The sequence below is a fragment of the Haliaeetus albicilla genome, chromosome 2 (genome assembly GCF_947461875.1).
Source record: "Haliaeetus albicilla chromosome 2, bHalAlb1.1, whole genome shotgun sequence".
Classification (NCBI taxonomy): Eukaryota; Metazoa; Chordata; class Aves; order Accipitriformes; family Accipitridae; genus Haliaeetus; species Haliaeetus albicilla.
The window spans coordinates 65,391,659-65,409,820 of record NC_091484.1 but is presented as its reverse complement, the minus strand read 5'-3'; the positions used below and the strand labels follow the sequence as shown (position 1 = coordinate 65,409,820).

Below are 18,162 nucleotides of genomic sequence, written 5' to 3'. Positions count from 1 at the left end.
TTGTTGCTGAATTGAACAGAACTGAAAACCCGTCATATTTTCCACACTGCACTACAGGGTCTAACAGTAAGATAAAGCACTAAACCCACTCTTTTTTCTAATTCTTAGACACAGCAGCAAGTATTTGACTAACCAGAAAAGACACCTAATGATACATTCAGGACAGGCGGATAGGTCCTCCCTCCACACCACAGCTGGAACTTTTATTTTGTAACCAGTTACTAGAACAAGCCTTTTAATGGGTTTTAAGAAACCTGGCTCTGTTTCTGGCCCTGCTGTAGATTTATGCTCTCACTCAGTACTGTGACCCAGTAAGGTTTTAGAAGTGAATCCTGAGAGGTGGTGTTGGTGCTTATTTGTAGGTCCTGAGCGAAGATACTGACTTACAAGCTATATTCTCTATTGGTGGGGTGTTTTTTTTTTCTTTTTCTTTTCTTTCAACCTCAGTGTATGAGATTCTCATTATCACTTGCTTTGTTGTGAGTTTTTCATTGTATATTTTTGTCAATTCAGACTGTTTCATTTTCCAACTTCCGGATTAGGCTACTTTATACATAGTGCTCTAGAAACACAGAATAATGGACCTGAAATAGAGCTAGCAGCAGAATTTTATACTCACTTTTGTTACTAGACTTCAGCTAGAGGAGCGTAGATGCTGGATAGGCTCAGCTCAACCATCTGATGACAGTATTGTAGCTGGACCTCCAGTTACTGCTTGCAGTATCTGAGAATGACTGATTTGATATATGGTACGATATATGGTACCATCTGATATATAGTATGCCTGTGTCATTTGTTTCTTGCACATATGGTAACAGCTGCTTCTTACACATCTAACTGCAAAATTCAGATGTTGCCCACCAGTGCTGCTTTCTGATATTGTTCTCCAGTTGGAAAACAACAACAACAACAAAAAAATCTAGGGGAAGAAATGGTCCAAGAAAGCCTGAGTGAGAGAGGAAACCAGTGCTTTTAAAGTGAGGAGGGATGGAAGCAGGAGCTCTCCCAAGTCATGTTTCAGCAACAGCTGAATCTCTTGATCTTCTTCCTTTCTACTTTAGTCCATCAAAAGAGCTAAATAGGAGATTAGAGCAAAGTTAATCTAATGATCAGGGATCTGTTGTCATAGGTGTAAATATCAGCTCTTCTGGCCACTTTTGTAATGCAAAAGAAAAACTAAATTCCATTTTGCTTACAGATGGCAATGATGTTCTTTGATGCAACATGGTTCCCAGCAGGATAACTGTCCCAGTTGCCCATCTGGGTGATCCTCCAGGGCTGGGGTCACTGACCCTTGGATCAGACATGAAAATAAGGAAAGAAAATTTCAGTCATGGTAATGTCTGTTTTGGAGATGGGAGGACATATGTTGCCTTTGTACCTGATAAATTTGCCTTTGGTTTGAAACATCCTTTAAAAAACCACAGCAGACATACCCTCCACCCCAAAATGCTGCAGACTGTTAACTGCAAAGTAGTCTAAAAGCTCCATTGAAATCTAAGTAAGGTGGTAATTTACAGATATTTTAAATCGAAATAAGCAAGGGTTTTCACTTGTTCACTCCAAGATCCAAGAAAGCAGGTTTGAGACGCTCTGCTGGGGGTGCGTATCTTCACTTTGGAAAGACAAAGGATGAATCGAGAAGGTCGGGGGTAAGGAAAGGTAGGGGTGAAATACATGAGAGATTCCACCAGGTTAGAGGAAATTATTCTAATGTCTTCTTTAGTTTCATCAATGTCACTTGGTTTCAAATTGGTGTTTGCACTTCACCTGCTTGTATGCATAATATTTACTTTCTCTCCTGCATTTTTCCTTTCCTTTACATCTTCACTCATATTTTGCTGCCTTCTGTAATAGCCGCCTTTAATATAACTCCTTATAAAAATGAGAGGTTCTCTTCTTAATGTATTAGGGCACTTACAATAATCACCTTATCACCTTTACTCCTCCTGCCCCCCCGCCCCTTTTTTTTTTAACTACAGCCCTCCTGGGTTGTAGCTCATTAAAGGTTTTTGAAATTCTCATGCATCCCTTCTGCATGTGGGATTTGAGGAGGGGGGAACTTCAGAGAGACAATAAGTACTATCACATATTCTAATTGGTAGATAGGCTGTGATTGTTGAAGGAAAGAGAAAATTAAGACTGATTGTATAGATGCATTTCTTTAATTTTGAGGTGGTGGGCAGCTTTTTTTTTCTTCGGTTTTCTTTTTTTTCGGTTTTCTTTTTTTTTCTGTTTTCTTTTTTTCTGTTTTCTTTTTTTTCTGTTTTCTTTTTTTTCTGTTTTCTTTTTTTCTGTTTTCTTTTTTTCTGTTTTCTTTTTTCCTGTTTTCTTTTTTCCTGTTTTCTTTTTTCCTGTTTTCTTTTTTTCCTGTTTTCTTTTTTATTTTTTTCTTTTTTCCTTTTTTTCCTTTTTTTTTTCCTTTTTATATATAGTCCCTGTTATGTTGTCATAGAATGAACACGTAGGAAATATATGTGTGTGAAATTTCTATGTAGGTGCAGAATTATAGATCTAGAAGAGAGTTCATGTCACTTTTCCAAAGTAGGGTCTCCTGGCTATGCCATTCCTGCAAGATACTTGTTTCATCCTGGTTTTTTTCACTTTACAATGACATAGACTTCCCATGGCAATCTTTACTGCTGCCTTTTCATTAGAAAGTTCCCCTGTCCACAGTATCTAGTCTCAATTATTCTTGCTGCAGTCTAAATACCTAGTACTTGCATTAGAGGTGGAAAACATTACTCTTTTCCTCTTTACATATCTGGAGACTGCTGTTATGTCCCCACTCTGTCTTTTTCTTTTCCCCAACAGCTTGACATTGCTGACTTGTGAGTATCTGTTATCCAATAGAGCTTCCAGATCCATTCCTGAAAAAGCAAATCACAGATTTTTTCCCCCTACTTTTAATTGCTATGCTTAATTATTCCAACTATGTAAATTACCTTCCAGTTGCTGTTATTGAAGTTAATTCTATTTTTGAAGTCTACTCTGTCTATTTTTCAAGAACATTTGAAATGTTAATCCTTTCCCCCAAAGTTCCTTCCTTTTGGTTTTCTGCAGATTCAATAGCATCCTAATTAATAATTAAAACCCTGAGTAGATTCAGAGAGAGATCCATGTAGAAAATGTCTCCATCCATCCATCTAGTGTGACTGTGAATTGCTGAGAGCTACTCTCTAGGTACTCTGTAGGACCTGCCTGGTTTGACGTATTGCATCCATCCCTTAGCTGTTTTTCTTCACCTGAGACACACAGTTTCTGCCCTGTTCACAAGGTGTTTACTGTGTTGTAGAAGGAAATCTGACTGACTTGACCACATCTGTTCTTGATAAATATATGGTGGCTACTGCTTATCCCATTATCTTCTCTGTACTTACCAATAGTTTGTTTCAAAGGGGATTTAAGTTAAACTGATGAGTCTGTAATTCTCCTCCTCCTCTGAGGGGTGTTTGACTTGTAGTTTTTCCAGTATTTCAGCTGCCCTCAAGAAGTTCTCCTGGCTGCTGAAAAAGTTCTGAGACTGCCTCAGACAGTTGTGTGTGTTGGATGAAGTTCAACTAGCTTAACCAGTTTCTAGCTACTTCTTTTGCTGTTAGATTGGAGATCTTTTTGTTATTGGTAGAAGTATCAATTGTGCAGGCCACCTGCTTGCAATCAGCCATTTCAGTGAAGACACATGCAAAGAAAAAAAACCATTAGGCCTTAGGTCTCCTCAGCATCATCTGTCAATATCATTCCCTCACTACTGAGCAGGGGAGCAACCTTTTCTTTGCTCTTCCTTTTACTGCTAATGCAATTACGCAATGATTTATTGTTATCTTTAAAGCTCCCTGCTACTTTTATTTCATATTGTGCCTTGGCCTTTCTGATTTTGTCCTTGTGTACTTGTGCTTATCCATAGCAAACTGACCACATTTTGTATGTGTTTCTTCATGTGTCTCAGATCAGAGGGCAGTCATATTTCAGCCAGCTGGCCACACATGTATGTACACAGGAGATAAGGCAGAACTGTTAATATTTTTCTTTTAATGACTTGAAGAAGGTTGGTCTCCAGCCTTTCAATTTAAAAATTACATTTACATAGCAGTATTTTCTGACTTTTTTTTTTTTAAATGTGCTGAAGTTTTGAATGAAATGGGGGGCAAATGAAGAAGAGGAGGTGTCTTTCTTGTTTACAAGCTACCGCTGTTGCTGCCCATGATTATCCTTTGCCCACAGTGATCCTTTAGAATGATTTTTCCCAGGAAAGCAGATGGCTTTGCTGAGAGGTGGTTATAACTGTGATAACTGACTAGCTCTAATCATGATAAGAAAAGCTAAGTGTCATATGCCGGTTCAGAGGGAAATCACAATAATGCCTATAATCAAGGTACCCTCATTAGAAGAGTAGTTGTCAGAAAAATTCTGCTTGGATCTAGACAAAGGTCAAGGAAAAATACAGGAGAGGACAAACTCCCATATTGACTTGATTGCCAAAAATTAGAAAAAGGGCCATTAAAGCCCTGAAGGCAGTCGAGGAGAGGGGGAGGAGGAACAGCAAGACCTGGCTTAGTTGCTGGCGCGCTGTGCCTGCAAGGTATTTTTCACTAGCAAAGGAGGAGGAGACAAATTTGACAAGATTTGGCTACTGGCCAACACACCTCCTGACCTCTTTATTAGAAACGATATCTGGCAAAAATTGGACTGAATGTGTTCATCCCGTCTGACTAACTTAAACAAGCTGACTGGCTTTATAAACGTGTCGTTGTTTTTCTCTGTTTTCAATCCATCATCGCAACACATGCCAGTCTGGTGGCAGAAGAACTGAGAACTGGCAGCGGTGAATGGCTTGTCATTTAGCTTCTGTCCTTACACAATGCTGTTTCTATGCTTAATAAACATTGTCAGCCATCTCACATATGTGGAACTGCAAGCGTTCAATACTGATTTTGTAAATGAGTGAGCCTCAGTGGAAAAGCCGAGGTTGTGGATTATCACTTGGGCAATAGCTGAATCCTGGCAGCAGCAGGAGGATTAATTGAATTGACCAAGCAATTGCACACCAGAAGCAGCAGCCAACTTTGTTTCTGCTCTTAGGGGAGGACATTGCTGCCATTGCAACGGCAAATGTAATGTACTTGCCATTAATATCCTTCCTGTGCTCTGTTCATCAATTAAGATAAGTAGGTGATTTTTTGCAGGGATCTAAATCACCAATACGAAAAAAATCCCACAGAGGACACTCAAGCTCCCAAAGGATTGAGAATATATTTATAATTTCACTCCTAACACTACATGAAATTAGGGTTGAGTTCTTTTGCCAACTTTACTTATTCACTTTTACTCAAAACAGCTCTGCCAGCACCACAGATTTGAGTTTTCTGTTGCTGGAAAAAGTTAAAGTTTAGTTCAGGCAGAACTGCTGTAAACATTTGGCTCAGGGTGGGATTGGGCTCTCAGACTAATATGATTATTTAGTATCCGCCTATGAGCTACATAGCTAAATGCCCTTTGTGGTCAAGGGAGGGGTTCTTGACATATTTGATAGAGCCTGGAGAAGGGTTTGGCTTCACCTTAAAATGGCCATGTTACAGATGTTCAACCAAACTGCTCTCTAGACCCTGTGGGCAGTCGCCTGATGTGACTGAATCTTGACCAGCTCTTCTGGGAGTCTAAAACATATGTCAACACCTAAATTTTAGGTGTCTAAAATGGTAGTTGCCTTCATCTGAAAGCTGAATCTCACTAACAAGAGTTTTGAAGAAAGGAACAAAGTGGCTGCTGTTTGCTGGGGTCAGCAGCGCGTAAGCTTTTCCCTTACTTTTGTGACCACTGTTTCACATGCATAGGAATTGCTATAGAGTGGGTATGTCTATCATTACTGGATTAGCTTGCAATGAAAAGCTCTTCTAACAATTATAGGAAGTTCTGCAGCTAACAATATTGTCATTTGAAGCAGTTATCATTAGCTTTTGAATTGAATGGCACACAAATGCATGAGGATAGTTTATACGTTACTGAACATTATAATTTGAGTCTCGAAAGCACACAGTACGTTGTTGACATTTTCAGTATTAGCACTTCAGCAAGAAGGGTTTAGAAGCTTCTTGGGTGTCCTGGTTTCAGCTGGGATGTAGTTAACTGTCTTCCTAGTAGCTGGTACAGTGCTGTGTTTTGAGTTCAGTACGTGAAAAATGTTGATAACACTGATGTTTTCAGTTGTTGCTCAGTAGTGTTTAGACTACAGTCAAGGATTTTTCAGCTTCTCATGCCCAGCCAGGGCACCTGACCCAAACTGGCCAACAGTGTATTCCATACCATGGGACGTCCCATCTAGTTTAGGAACTGGGAAGGGGGGGGCAGGGATTGGCCGCTCGGGGACTGGCTGGGTGTCGGTCGGCGGGTGGTGAGCAATTGCCCTGCGCATCATTTGTCCATTCCAATCCTTTTATTACTACTGTTGTCATTTTATTAGTGTTACCATTATCATTATTAGTTTCTTCTTTTCTGTTCTATTAAATCATTCTTATCTCAACCCAGGAGTTTTACTTCTTTTCCTGATTTTCTCCCCCATCCCACTGGATGGGAGGGGAGTGAGTGAGCGGCTGCGTGGTGCTTAGTTGCTGGCTGGGGTTAAACCACGACATTGGGATAGCTTTTGTATTTTTAAAAGTTCAATTTCATTTAAACACTGCAAAATTGATTAGCAGTTTTTGCAAAATTCTTTGAAGATGAAAAGAGTTATGTGAATGCTAAGCATTATTATTATTATTGTTAAACCCCCACAAAATCCGTAGAAGGCCATAAATCCTCAAAATTAGCTGATCTGAAATTTCAGACGTACGCATTTTTATTGTGCCATGTCATGAAGGAATACAGTGCAATGAAGACAGCTTTAGTACACATATCAACATTGTGAAACCAAAGCATTGTGGTTTGGTTTCAAACACTTCTCCAGATACTGGATTTCAATAGCAGAAGTGTTGCTGATTAGGGCTGAATTACAGAGCTAATTCCAGGTTCTTGTCTGTGCTGCACAGTGTGTTTACGTAATAATTTTAATCTTTACCACAATAGTCTGCACTGGCGTTGCCTGTGTGTATACATAATGCGGTATATGCTAACAAATTATTTAGGCCGTATCATGCATATACACACGCGAGCGCAAAGAGAGGGGTCAGCATAAAAAATAACATCGCATTAAGTTCAGGTTCTTATATAAAAATACACAGAGTTAAAAACTGTTATAATTGCAAAAGGGGTAGTGCAATATTCAGCTGATTGCTGTTATTCTTTTCAAGAATATGGCTACATATTTTTCCCTGGTCATTTTCTTCCTTTAAGTTTGGAGACATAATGTTTAAATGCAGTATGTCCTGGGGAAGGCAAAAACAACGCTGTATTTTAAACAATATTCAAAAATATGTTAAATAATCAGAATACCTGTACTTCTGCCGTGTGAAAGTGATAGGACTTGCACAGTGGTTTCAACTTAAAGCACAGAAGTTCAATTAAGAGAAAAAAATCAGAACATTTTGGGTATCAGTATAGTGGGACATCTTAGAAGTTTCTCCTTAGGGTTATCCTTTGTTAAATGTTACCTACTGCAAGTGGTTACTGGGTACTTTGGTTATAATTAACGGGAAGATTTAGAATATGTTTAGACTCTGATTTTTAATACTATGTATGTGTATTAATGTATTGTATTAGCTGTTGTAGAAAATACTCTAAAAATACTTTTCTGGTGGATGTGAACATAATTACTTGCATAACACTTCAACAATCAGTTTTCTCCCACTTGAAGAGGAGTGAGTATCCCTCATTGAACCATGCATGGGAAAATGTTAATGTTCTTGCTGCAAATGGTACTGTATCCAGATGTATTAAATAGCTGATAAGCAAATACATGAGAAAAGTTGTTAACATGAAATGGGGGACACTCATGTCTGCACCTGTGGAGGGTGATGTGATATTCATGGTCAAATTTAGATAAGTTCACCAGCATCTCTCATAGCAGTCAGTGTAACACTGAGGCCAATATGACCGGTTACTACCAGGTAATTCTGTTTTATAAGCACTTCAGATAACAATGTTTTCTTCTGACTGAATTACTCTATGCTACATTATTGCTACACTGTCAGATTTCATACACTGAAATTTTGATTATCTAAAATACATGGATTTTTTTTCTCAAATTGGTGTCAGCCAGTGTTCCAATATGTGATGATACATTGTCCATTGAAATTAAAATTAAATCTACCCATGTCTAGGAAATTTCTGATTTCCTTTGCTTTTCCATTCAGAGGACAAATATCAATAGACAAATGTGTTCCTCCACAGGGTAATTAATACAGGACTACAAATTGGAAGTGAAACCTGCAGAGAGAGGAATCAACAACCACAGGTCATTTTCAGGCCTGTTTTTCCTTCTCCATAGATACCTCCCAAGTGATTAAGGTTGTAACATTTCTGAATTACAGCTTCGGAGTATAGGACAATGTAAACCATATTTTTATTTTGAAAATAGGCATGTGAAAACACAGTTTAAATTTGAAATGGGGTTGGATTTAAACCCGTGTCCTTCTTCACTGTAAATCAAACAAAAACCAAAAAACAGTTCCAGCTTGATGTTGCTGAAATTGTGGAGGAATGTGCTGTCAGCTGAATAGTATTACAGTTTTCATTTCCATTTTTTCCTACAATAAAAACAACGAGTAAAGAAAATAATTTGTATTTGCAAAATTGCAAAATTAAAAATTATATGTTGGTTTAAGTTAAACTATCTCAGATTTCTTCTATTTGCCTTTTTTTTTTTTTTTTTTCCTGTATGGCTGTTTTTCTTTCCACTGTGACTGAATATGAGTGAGAGTTGTGGTGCACAAGTCAATGGTAGTAGACCTAAAAAGAGGAATTATGCTGAGGTATAACTTGGGGCATGTAAATGAATCACTGAACCATCAGTGTGATGGCACTGGCTGTTGAAGGGAGTTCAGCCAACCAGTTGTATCCCAAATCAGTATCCTTGGTCAATACTTGTAGGATTTTGGGGGAAAACAGGTCTGCCTATCTGTGCCATCCTCCTGTTCCTTTGGTTTGTTATGGCAGTCTTTGTTAGCATAGAAAGAATGATTTTCTTGGGACTCAATCTGATGAAGACGCTTAAATTTTGCTATTCACATACCAGCTCAGAGCTGGATTCAGATGCTTGAACACAGACGTCTTGTGTCATTTGAGGTATCACTGTCTCTGAGATGTCAGCACAGGGCTGGCAGATGTGACAAGGACCTGCAGGAGTTCTTCTTGCCCAGCAGCTGGAGGTCCAGCAGGTTTACCTGGGGATGTCAGGTGGTCATAGCTGCTTCTGTTTGAGCAGCTGAATCAAGGCTGGGCATCCACGCTCCCAAGGAAGACCTAAACAACAGCATCAAAAGTGTCTATAGAGCAGCTCCTTTCACGCTAGAACACATCGACTAGCACGGCACCTGTGTAACTCTGGAGTCTGCTGACCTAAGGCTCCCTGGACTGTAAAGGGAACCTGCACATGTAGCTGGCATGACCTCACCTACTGCAGACACCTAAATTCCGATGTCTTTATCTGCAACCTGAATCCCACCCTTTGTGTATCCCCTTTTCTTTTTGCACAGACTAATCGTGAATGGGACTAAGTTTAAAATTTCAAAAAATGTCAGTTACCTAACTTTAAGGCTTTTCTATTTTCAAAAGAGACAAGGCTTACTTTCAAAAGAGACAGAAGCTTTGAGTAGGCTGTTCTTGTTGAAAGTTGGTGAACAAGCTGTCTTTGGAAATGGCACGTAACAGGGGTGCACAGAGCTGTAGTCTGAATGGATGGATGCTGTCGCACTGTGTAGCCATGGCTGTATTAGATGAAAAAGGAGCACATTTTACTAATGGAAGGGAGGAGACAGCTGAGTGCTTCATTTTGCAATGATGACAGAGCATTAAATTGGTCAGGGGAGACAATGTTGGGAGGGCTGGTTTTTTCAGTTCGCTGTGCATGTGTGTGTGATACATCAAATTTTCTAAAATGCCAAAGAAACTTTGAAGCCCAGATCAAATTTTAGTAATAGCTTTGTGTGCTTTTGAAAATATGACCTGTGCTCAATTTGTGTTTGTCAGATTCCTAAATGTCATCTGGTTTTATCTGTCGCTTTTTATCATCCACATAACAAGTGCACCTAGATACAAAACCCCAGTACAGCATCACATTTCATTTGTAACTTTAACATAAGGCACATGTTATTACTTTCTGAGAAAAAACTGCCTACTTTTGAGAGATGCCAGATTCAGTTTGTTTACATTTTAAACAAAGCATGGACTTTTTGAACGATTCATACAAGAATCTACTTCTGCTGTTTACTGCATGCATGCATACATAAATATATATATGTGTGTCCTATCCGTATGAAGTTTTTCAATTCTGAAAGAAGTATGATTTTTGTAGTATTGGTCCAAGAAAGTACATTAAAATTCCTCTCTAAATACAGGCGTTAGAACCATTAAACCTGTTAGGTTTTTATGGAGTACAATACAATATGAACAGTGTCAGGCCATTCTCATACGGGTCAGGTAATAGCACAGGCATCCTAAGATGCATGCAACAACACATAACTGTTTATCAACAGCTATGGCTAGTCATTATTTAACTTAATAATGGAAGAAAAGACAGTGGATAATCAGACTTCTTCCTTAAAGGCCAGTGTTGATTGTAGCATTGCTTCAATCTAGGTTTCAATATCCAAGGTAAAGCAGAGACTCCGTGGCAAACTGAAACTGGAAACGCTTCAGTGGTTTTCATTAAGATGGGCTACCTAAAGTGTCTGCTAACTGCTGCTTTCAAATGATTGGGGGGGGGAAATTAGTTTCAGCCTTCTTTTAATTTTTCAGAATTCAAGCAAAAACTCGAGAATTTCGAGAGAGACAAGCTCGTGAACGTGACTATGCAGAGATACAGGATTTTAACCGGACGTTTGGCTGTGATGCGGACCCAATGTACGCTGGGATTGCTTCCTATGACTCTTCTTCAAATAGCGGCACGATAACACTGAACGCCCGACCGCAGAGCCCGAGGGAAGGGCAGACAGTGGAAGCCTTGTACGCCCAAGTGAAGAAACCACGGAATTCAAAGTCTTCACCTGTAGACAGGTAGGCACCAGACGTCAATCAATACGCTCTTTCAAAATCCACCCTTGTAATGCTTCTGTCATTGGAGATGACTGTACGTCAATTGGAAAGTCAGAACTGCATTTTTATTAATGGCTTTTTAAAAGCCTTTATGTAGAAAACTATTGAGCTCACACAAATCAAACTATAACAGAATGGGACATGAAAGTTCTTTTCTGCAGAGCAGCTGCTTCTCTTTCTTCAGACGGTTTGGAATTTTGGAGTCACCGTTTGGTATGATTCAGATTAAATTCAAACCTGTAAAACCATCTGGTTTATGTGTCAGAGGTCTAACTGATATGGTTGTGGAGTACAACATTTCCAACCTATTCACAGCAGTTAACAAAATCTCTGGAAAGTTCTTGTTAAAGCAAAAATGGGTTAAAACTTACCTGGATTCTAGTCCTACTGTAGTCCTGAACTTCAGTCTAACAGCCTGGATTCTAGTCCTACTGTAGTCCTGAACTTCAGTCTAACAGGTTGAGCTTTTTGATTATGTATAGATCAAGTGAGTAAACTCCAAGCTTGACTCACGAGTTACTTTCTCTTCTTCAGCTGTACCTTATGATTTGTTCTCTTTCTGTGGTTACATTATCTAAAGTGTGTCATGATTGGTTTTATGCTGAAATTGGGCAAAATTCCGGTTTCTGTTGATGGAGTTTTGAGTTCATTTGAAAACCTGAAGCTAAAACAGATATGTAAACTAACATAAAGTAGAAATAACCAAAGGCAAAATTCACAGCTTTTTTGTACTTTAACAATGAAAATACATCTGTTTTCTTGGCTTACATCTATGATTTTGTAGTTCTGCATTTTCTCAGCTTTACAAAAACTAACACTAAAATCCTAGTGCAGGAGGTATCGTTAACTCATTCAGAGGTTATTAATTTAGCTCATAATAAAACCACTCATTGTTTTGTTTTCTACCCCATTCTTTCTGGAAGAAAAATAGTGGACTTTCAGTTAAATCAGCAAAGCAGTGTCTTTGGTTGCAGTGTTTGAGATCTGTATAGCTCTACGTGAGGACTGGTGTTCATCTTGCATATTCTGTTCTAGGTGGTAACGGAGTCATTTGTATTTGGTCTTAAGGAAAGCAGCTGTCGTGCAGAGTTCAGCTAATTGTGTAAAACTTTTTAATTGAGGACTGAGATTGGTGTATTTAAGCCTCCACTGGATCTATTTTGAAAAGTTCCTTTACATAATATTGGTAAAAATATATCCTCTAGCATGACAAATAAGAAAATCTCAGATGCATTGTTGAATGCATAAATTTTTACTAAAATTCAGTAGCACAACTGCCTTTTTATTTTCTCAATTGCACTGTTCTCTTGCATTGCACTGTGTAAAAGTCTACTTTTCATATTAAATAAACATAATTTATATATTGTGGATACGTACATTATTTCAGTGAAGGAAGTAAAATAATTTTAAAAGACGACAGCTTCATCTGTGCCCTTGGAATTTTATATTCCTTAGCCTTACATTGACTGGCACTGGTATGCCCAGGTGCCTGACATTTCAGCACTTTTGTGCCTTTAGAAATTAAGATAGCTTGGTTGGATATGGCTGCCACGTGGTGACTCTCATGGCTGTTTTTGTTAGACCAAAGGCAACGTTTCATGCCGGACTTGAATGGCATCAATGTCACATCAACAAAAAAAATGTTCTTTGATGTGAACCTGGCACGGTGAAATATAAGACCTGCGTGACCTAGCTAAGTCTGTGTGATTGCTGATAAAAGAGCCGGGAGAGAGTGAGTAAAACTGAAGATAACAGGGTACCGGCAGAATCTGATGTTAATCGTAAGGGTAGGACTGCAGAGCAGTGTGGTAGTTCTGCACATTCAGGCTTCTCCTGGAGCACAGAGGGCCCTGTCTCTGACAGCGGGATCACGCTGTGACAAAAGGAAAGTCCCAGTGAACATGAATGGGCTTGAGCAGGGGGAGAAAACGCAAGGGGGGGACTAGAACTGGGGCAGGAAAAGCCACCCCCATTCCCCTGATAAAGGGGGGACACATTTGGCAAGAAACACCTGGAAAGAAATAGGAAATTCAGATGGAAGAAGATTATTATTTGCTATAAATGTGCTCTGAAGTACCTGTTCAGGGGTCTGAGGCATGAAGGTGTCTACTGTATGGAATTTTCTTTCTTCTCTCCTCACACCTTTATTAACACCCGGAGCTGCTGAATCCCACCCATCTCCGGGAGACTTTTTGGGGACTGTTGCAGTGACTTGTGCAATCTCAGGCTCAAATTTAACTGTCCCAGTACTCAGGTCTGTACGTTGGCCCCACCACTGAGAGAGCATGTTCCTTGCTTTGGGCACAGAAGAGATGTGACAGCTGTGAGGGAGCAGATTTCAGTCTTCCCCGAGGTGTGTGAAGGACGCCTGGGAGCTTGACCCTGTCTAATGTTCAGCAGGAGAGCCTGGATCGCAGCTGAGCTATCTTCCCAAGGCTGCTCTCTGTTTTACAGGCTTTATCTTAGATGCATTAAGAAAGTATCGTCTGAGCATCATTTTAAAAAACAGTTGTGGCCGGGTGGGCCTGAGGTGCTTGTTAACTCTGTTGTCTCCCCGTCTGTAGGATACCTGGCTCCTCACCCCACGTGCCCTGCAGCTTGTTTCTTGCTGTCCCTTTCCAGCAGTGAGACCTTTCCCCTCCGCTTGGCATCTCCCATTGTGCCCTTTTCCACACCAAGCATCCAAGTGCTTCTTCACAGGGCTCTTCTCCAGGGAGCTCTCTTCTCTGCAGTCTGATTTATCCTGATGATGCTGCAAGAAATTTGCGGAGAAATAGTCGGTTGCAGTTCTGCATCCTTAAAATATTGTTTACATTAGCGTTCACCTGCAGTGAGCGTTATTTTCAGTGTGTTTTACCCCTTTGCCCTGCCATCCTTTCCTTTCCTCTGGACGTTTCAGAGGTTACCTAAATAGAAACAGTTGCTTCCAGCCTTTGTGGACGGGAAGGGAAATTGCTTGCAGCGCGTTACCCTTGCGCTGAACTGCCAGGAGCTGGTAATGGCCAGGCTGTCTTAAATCTTTAGCACATTCATATTAAAAGCAGCATTGTTTATATGGGAAATGTTATTTCTATTACAGTTTGGTGCTTAGTGCCAAACAAAATTTGACATTTAAGTATGTCCAAAAGGTTATTTAAAAGTCTCTTACAAAGAAGCCTATAACAAAATGTCCCATAATAGTTTGCATACCATTGCTGAACACTTATGACAAATTTTGCCTTAACTTGCAAGAGAATTACTGCGTCTGTGTGTGAGGCCTTGTCAGGGTTTGTTTTTCTTTAATATTCCTTCGACTTCTCTCTTATTTTCATCAACACATGCCACCAACTGATGTGAGTTTAACTGTGTCATGGCATATGAATGATAACAAAGTGGAGGACAAGTATGTAAACCACTCATCAGAATAATGGACAATTTTATTTTATTTTTTGCAAGTTTAAGGATATTATGAGGACAACTATTATAGTGCTTCAACAGATGATGGTACTGCCAAGTTGTCAGGCAGAGGTCCCCCAAGTTATTTTATAACCTAACTTGAACCAGTGTTCAACCAGTGTTAAAACAGGCCTGTTTCTTCATTCTCCTTCTTGGATGTATTTTCTCTTGCCATGTATCCCAAGCACTCCAACTGTAGACAGATAGTACAAAACAGTAAGAAGTACACGGTTATTCCTTAAATAGTTTGTCCGTCCATTTCTGTAAATTAGAAAATGGATTGTGTAATGCCAAAATACAGCAAAGGAAAAAGAGATGTTAACTTCCTCATTGGAGATTTGCACATCTGGATGTGTATAAATGACATTGCTTTACCCATCTTACCAACAATGGCTATTTAAAAACCCCTCTATAAATAGTAAATTTTACTCAAAAATATCCTTACAGGACTTGAAGCTGTTTTAGAATTGCTTTAATGCAGATTTATGTTGCACCAGAGTGAAATCATTGATGGATGGGAGGGGGGGTGTTGGTCAGTCAGTTTGGTTTTTCAGTTATAGTTATTATCTGTTAAATATGTAGTTGAAATATGAAAGATTAATTATTTTGGGCTTGTTATGTAATCCATGCATACGAGTAGCTCCTGTGAATCTTGAAACTCTTTAAATTCCAGTTACACTAGTCATAGCAACTCTCTCCAGTAGCACTGAAAAGATTTTTTTCTGTTCTTGATCCTAGAGAATTAAAGCATATTCTCTTTCTTAACAGAGGAGGATTTTATTGCCTAGAAGAAATGAAGCTCTGGCAATAAATAAATAAATAAAATCTGTTAGGAGTGATTGGTGATCAGTATAGCTGCATATACATCAGCTGCCCTTACGATGTTAGCTCCATCCTAGGTATGGATAGCTTACAGAGACAGGCTGCTAAGAAGTTTTTTGCTTCTTATTAATGGAGCAAAATTGGGATAGAATGTGTAATCTATGTTTATTTTACAGTTCAGAAAAGAAGTGTCTCGAGAACAGTGTTCTTGTGGATAAAGCTTTTAGCTTAGCTGAGAAGTGTCTCTAGTATGTTTTGCATCATACAGAAGAGAAGCTGCACAACTGATCAGTAGTGTTTTTCATGTAGATGACAATGATGCTATACAATGGGGTTTTATAGCGATCACCTGACATCTATAGCTGAGCAGTATGTAGAAAGACAACTCCTAATGGACGTTTACTGGCTGTCACTTTGTAATCATTTCCCGCCAAGAGTGCATTGTCCTGAAATATAATTGAAATAAAATAGGCACTGTGCTGCTGTAAATCTAAATAGCTTGAAAATAGTAGGCTAGACTCCTCCAGCTTGCTGAGGACATTTTAATGGAAACATAAATACCATAATCATATGCTTTTTGCATGCATTTTGCCATTAAAAAGAAAAGATGTTCATTTTAGAAGGGAGACCTTTATGAACTGGTTTCTTTTCTATCAGAAGTGGAATCAAGTTATGTCAAAGGAATATGTGGGAACAGAAAATAACCCCACTTGCTTTAACTCTCATCTGTTTGGTGCGAAGAGGCAAGATGCTGTTTTTAAGGTCAGACCACATACTTTCCATGCTGCTTTTCCAAAAAGAAAGGGAGAACGTTTTATTAAGAAGTTAACTTTTATTCGCTCACCAGTATCTTTGTGCTTAAATTGGCATGAGAGTAATGAATCCTGGAAACTCAAAAGAAACACTCTGATATAATATAGGAATATAAAAAGTGAAATAAGCAGACCCTGTCTTTCTAGTGTGTAAAATAACTCTTAGCAATAGCAGAATGGGTCATGAAAGCTATGAAATACTATATTGCCATGCCTGGATAAATATTTGTTAAAAAAACAAGGTGCTCGTGCAGCTATATTAAACTTCTTTATTAGTAGTGTCAGTCACAGGAGTGTTCTTAAGTCTGTGGGATCATTTATGCATAGGAATCTGAGCTTACTGCCAGGCCCACCGGAGATGGAGATAGGTGTTATTACTCAGGGTGATGCATCCTGTAAATGCTAGGGTATTTCTTGTTTCTTAAATGAAGAGATTTTTTGACAGTTCTGGAAGTTGACTTGAAGAGCGCTTTCACGAAGGGAAAGGCCACGGCACTGTAAGCCATCTAACCAATGACATTTAAAACCTGCAGAGCTGTGCAGAAGGCTAACAACCTGGATGGAATAAGATTATGCGTAAGCCCTTCCCTCCTACCTCTGTTTACTTCTCTTCGCTGACGTAGAAGTGTTTTCCTACGCCTGGATCCCTTGTTCTTCATTGTTTATCACCCTCTGCCATTAGAGCCCTACAGATGATGTGCTACCAGGGGAAGGTACCACTTAATGTGGGTAAATATGCTGTAAATACTCAATTAGGTTACAAGCATTTCAGAGCAGGGACCTGTTTGTTTTCCACGCTCCCTAAATAATGAGTAATATTTCAGAAATTAATAGTAATAGGTTTTAAATCCTTATCTTCCAGTTAGTGTCACCTTTTATGGCATAACAAAGCTTCATTCCTGTGAGAATCTGGCTTCTGGACAGACTTTCCTGGACTAGAAAATGGCACATATGCCATTATGGGATAATCAAACAGACTTTCCAAGACAACCCGCTGGAGAGCAGTGGGTTAATGAACTGTTTGCAGTTCTCTAATGTGTAAAACTGAAAATAATACTTGGAAGTCATCGTGGTGTTTTTCCTCCTCTGTCTGTGATAACCCACAGAAGGATTAGTTAGAGCCTCTGTGAGACTCTTCATGGGGTTTAATTTCACTTTAGCGCTAACACATTGGGGTTTTTTGTTCCTCTACCCTTCATCCTATAAGCCAGTAATCCTTGCCCCCAGGACTGCCTAAAAATTAGCTTGGTCTCTCACAGACCCGTATATTTAGAACCCAATAGACACTATTAGCATTGGCATTTTATCATCTTAGGTTGGTTGTTTTCTTTTGTTCTTCCATCTTGATAGAATATAAGACAAGTTTTAATATAAATTCATGAGGATTTATGTAGGCTCCCTATTGTGAAAGTATGCAATTGCACTCCCCTGTTTAGGTTACCACTTTGGTGGAATAAATGGCAGACTTACAGTGAACTCTATTCAGGTCTCCCATTTTAATTACTTGAAAGTCCTGGTTTCTTTCTGAATAGATACCAAGCACAGATACTGTTGTGAGAACCGCGTCTTTCTCCATTTACCACAGCCGCAGCCTCACTTAAACCCGGGTGGTTTTGCTTCCTCTCTCCTCCAGTCGGCTTGCCGTGTAATCTGAAGTGTGACAGCTATTTGTTTGTTTTTACAAAAGCAGCCTGAGTTAGTACCTCTACAAATGGTTGCAGTGGGAGAATGCACAGAAAGATAAGAAAGAGATGAACTTCCCACTCCGGGTTACAAAACGAGGGGGTGAAGTGGGGCCCACCCGAATGTGCCCTTAGTGCCCCTATTCTGAGCAACTGCTAAGGAGCTCCCTTTGCTGGGAATTAGGAGTATCTGTTTAGGTTTGTGATTTTCAATTCTTTAAGTGCGG

The 18,162-nt window shown here is 39.4% G+C and overlaps 1 protein-coding gene and 1 long non-coding RNA gene across 16 annotated transcripts in view; one reads left to right on the top strand and one right to left on the bottom strand.

Annotated features, from left to right (window-relative positions):
- PARD3 (par-3 family cell polarity regulator) overlaps window positions 1-18,162 on the top strand; it is a 462,771-nt gene that overhangs the window by 350,184 nt on the left and 94,425 nt on the right. For 14 of the 15 annotated variants that reach the window (XR_011323725.1, XM_069778120.1, XM_069778113.1 and 11 more), the window contains one exon: window positions 10,888-11,145. Coding sequence is in view for 14 of the 15 variants with exons in the window: in XM_069778120.1 (XP_069634221.1) it covers window positions 10,888-11,145 (258 nt within the window). In the remaining variant the exon portion in view is untranslated. Of the gene's footprint in view, window positions 1-10,887; window positions 11,150-18,162 lie in introns of those variants that run through there. The other variant, XM_069778121.1, reaches the window with a different exon arrangement.
- On the bottom strand, window positions 5,984-9,741 carry LOC138688537 (uncharacterized). Its single transcript, XR_011327401.1, has 2 exons — window positions 6,628-9,741; window positions 5,984-6,088 (listed from the first exon to the last, which is right to left on the bottom strand). It is a non-coding gene; the product is annotated as an uncharacterized lncRNA (long non-coding RNA).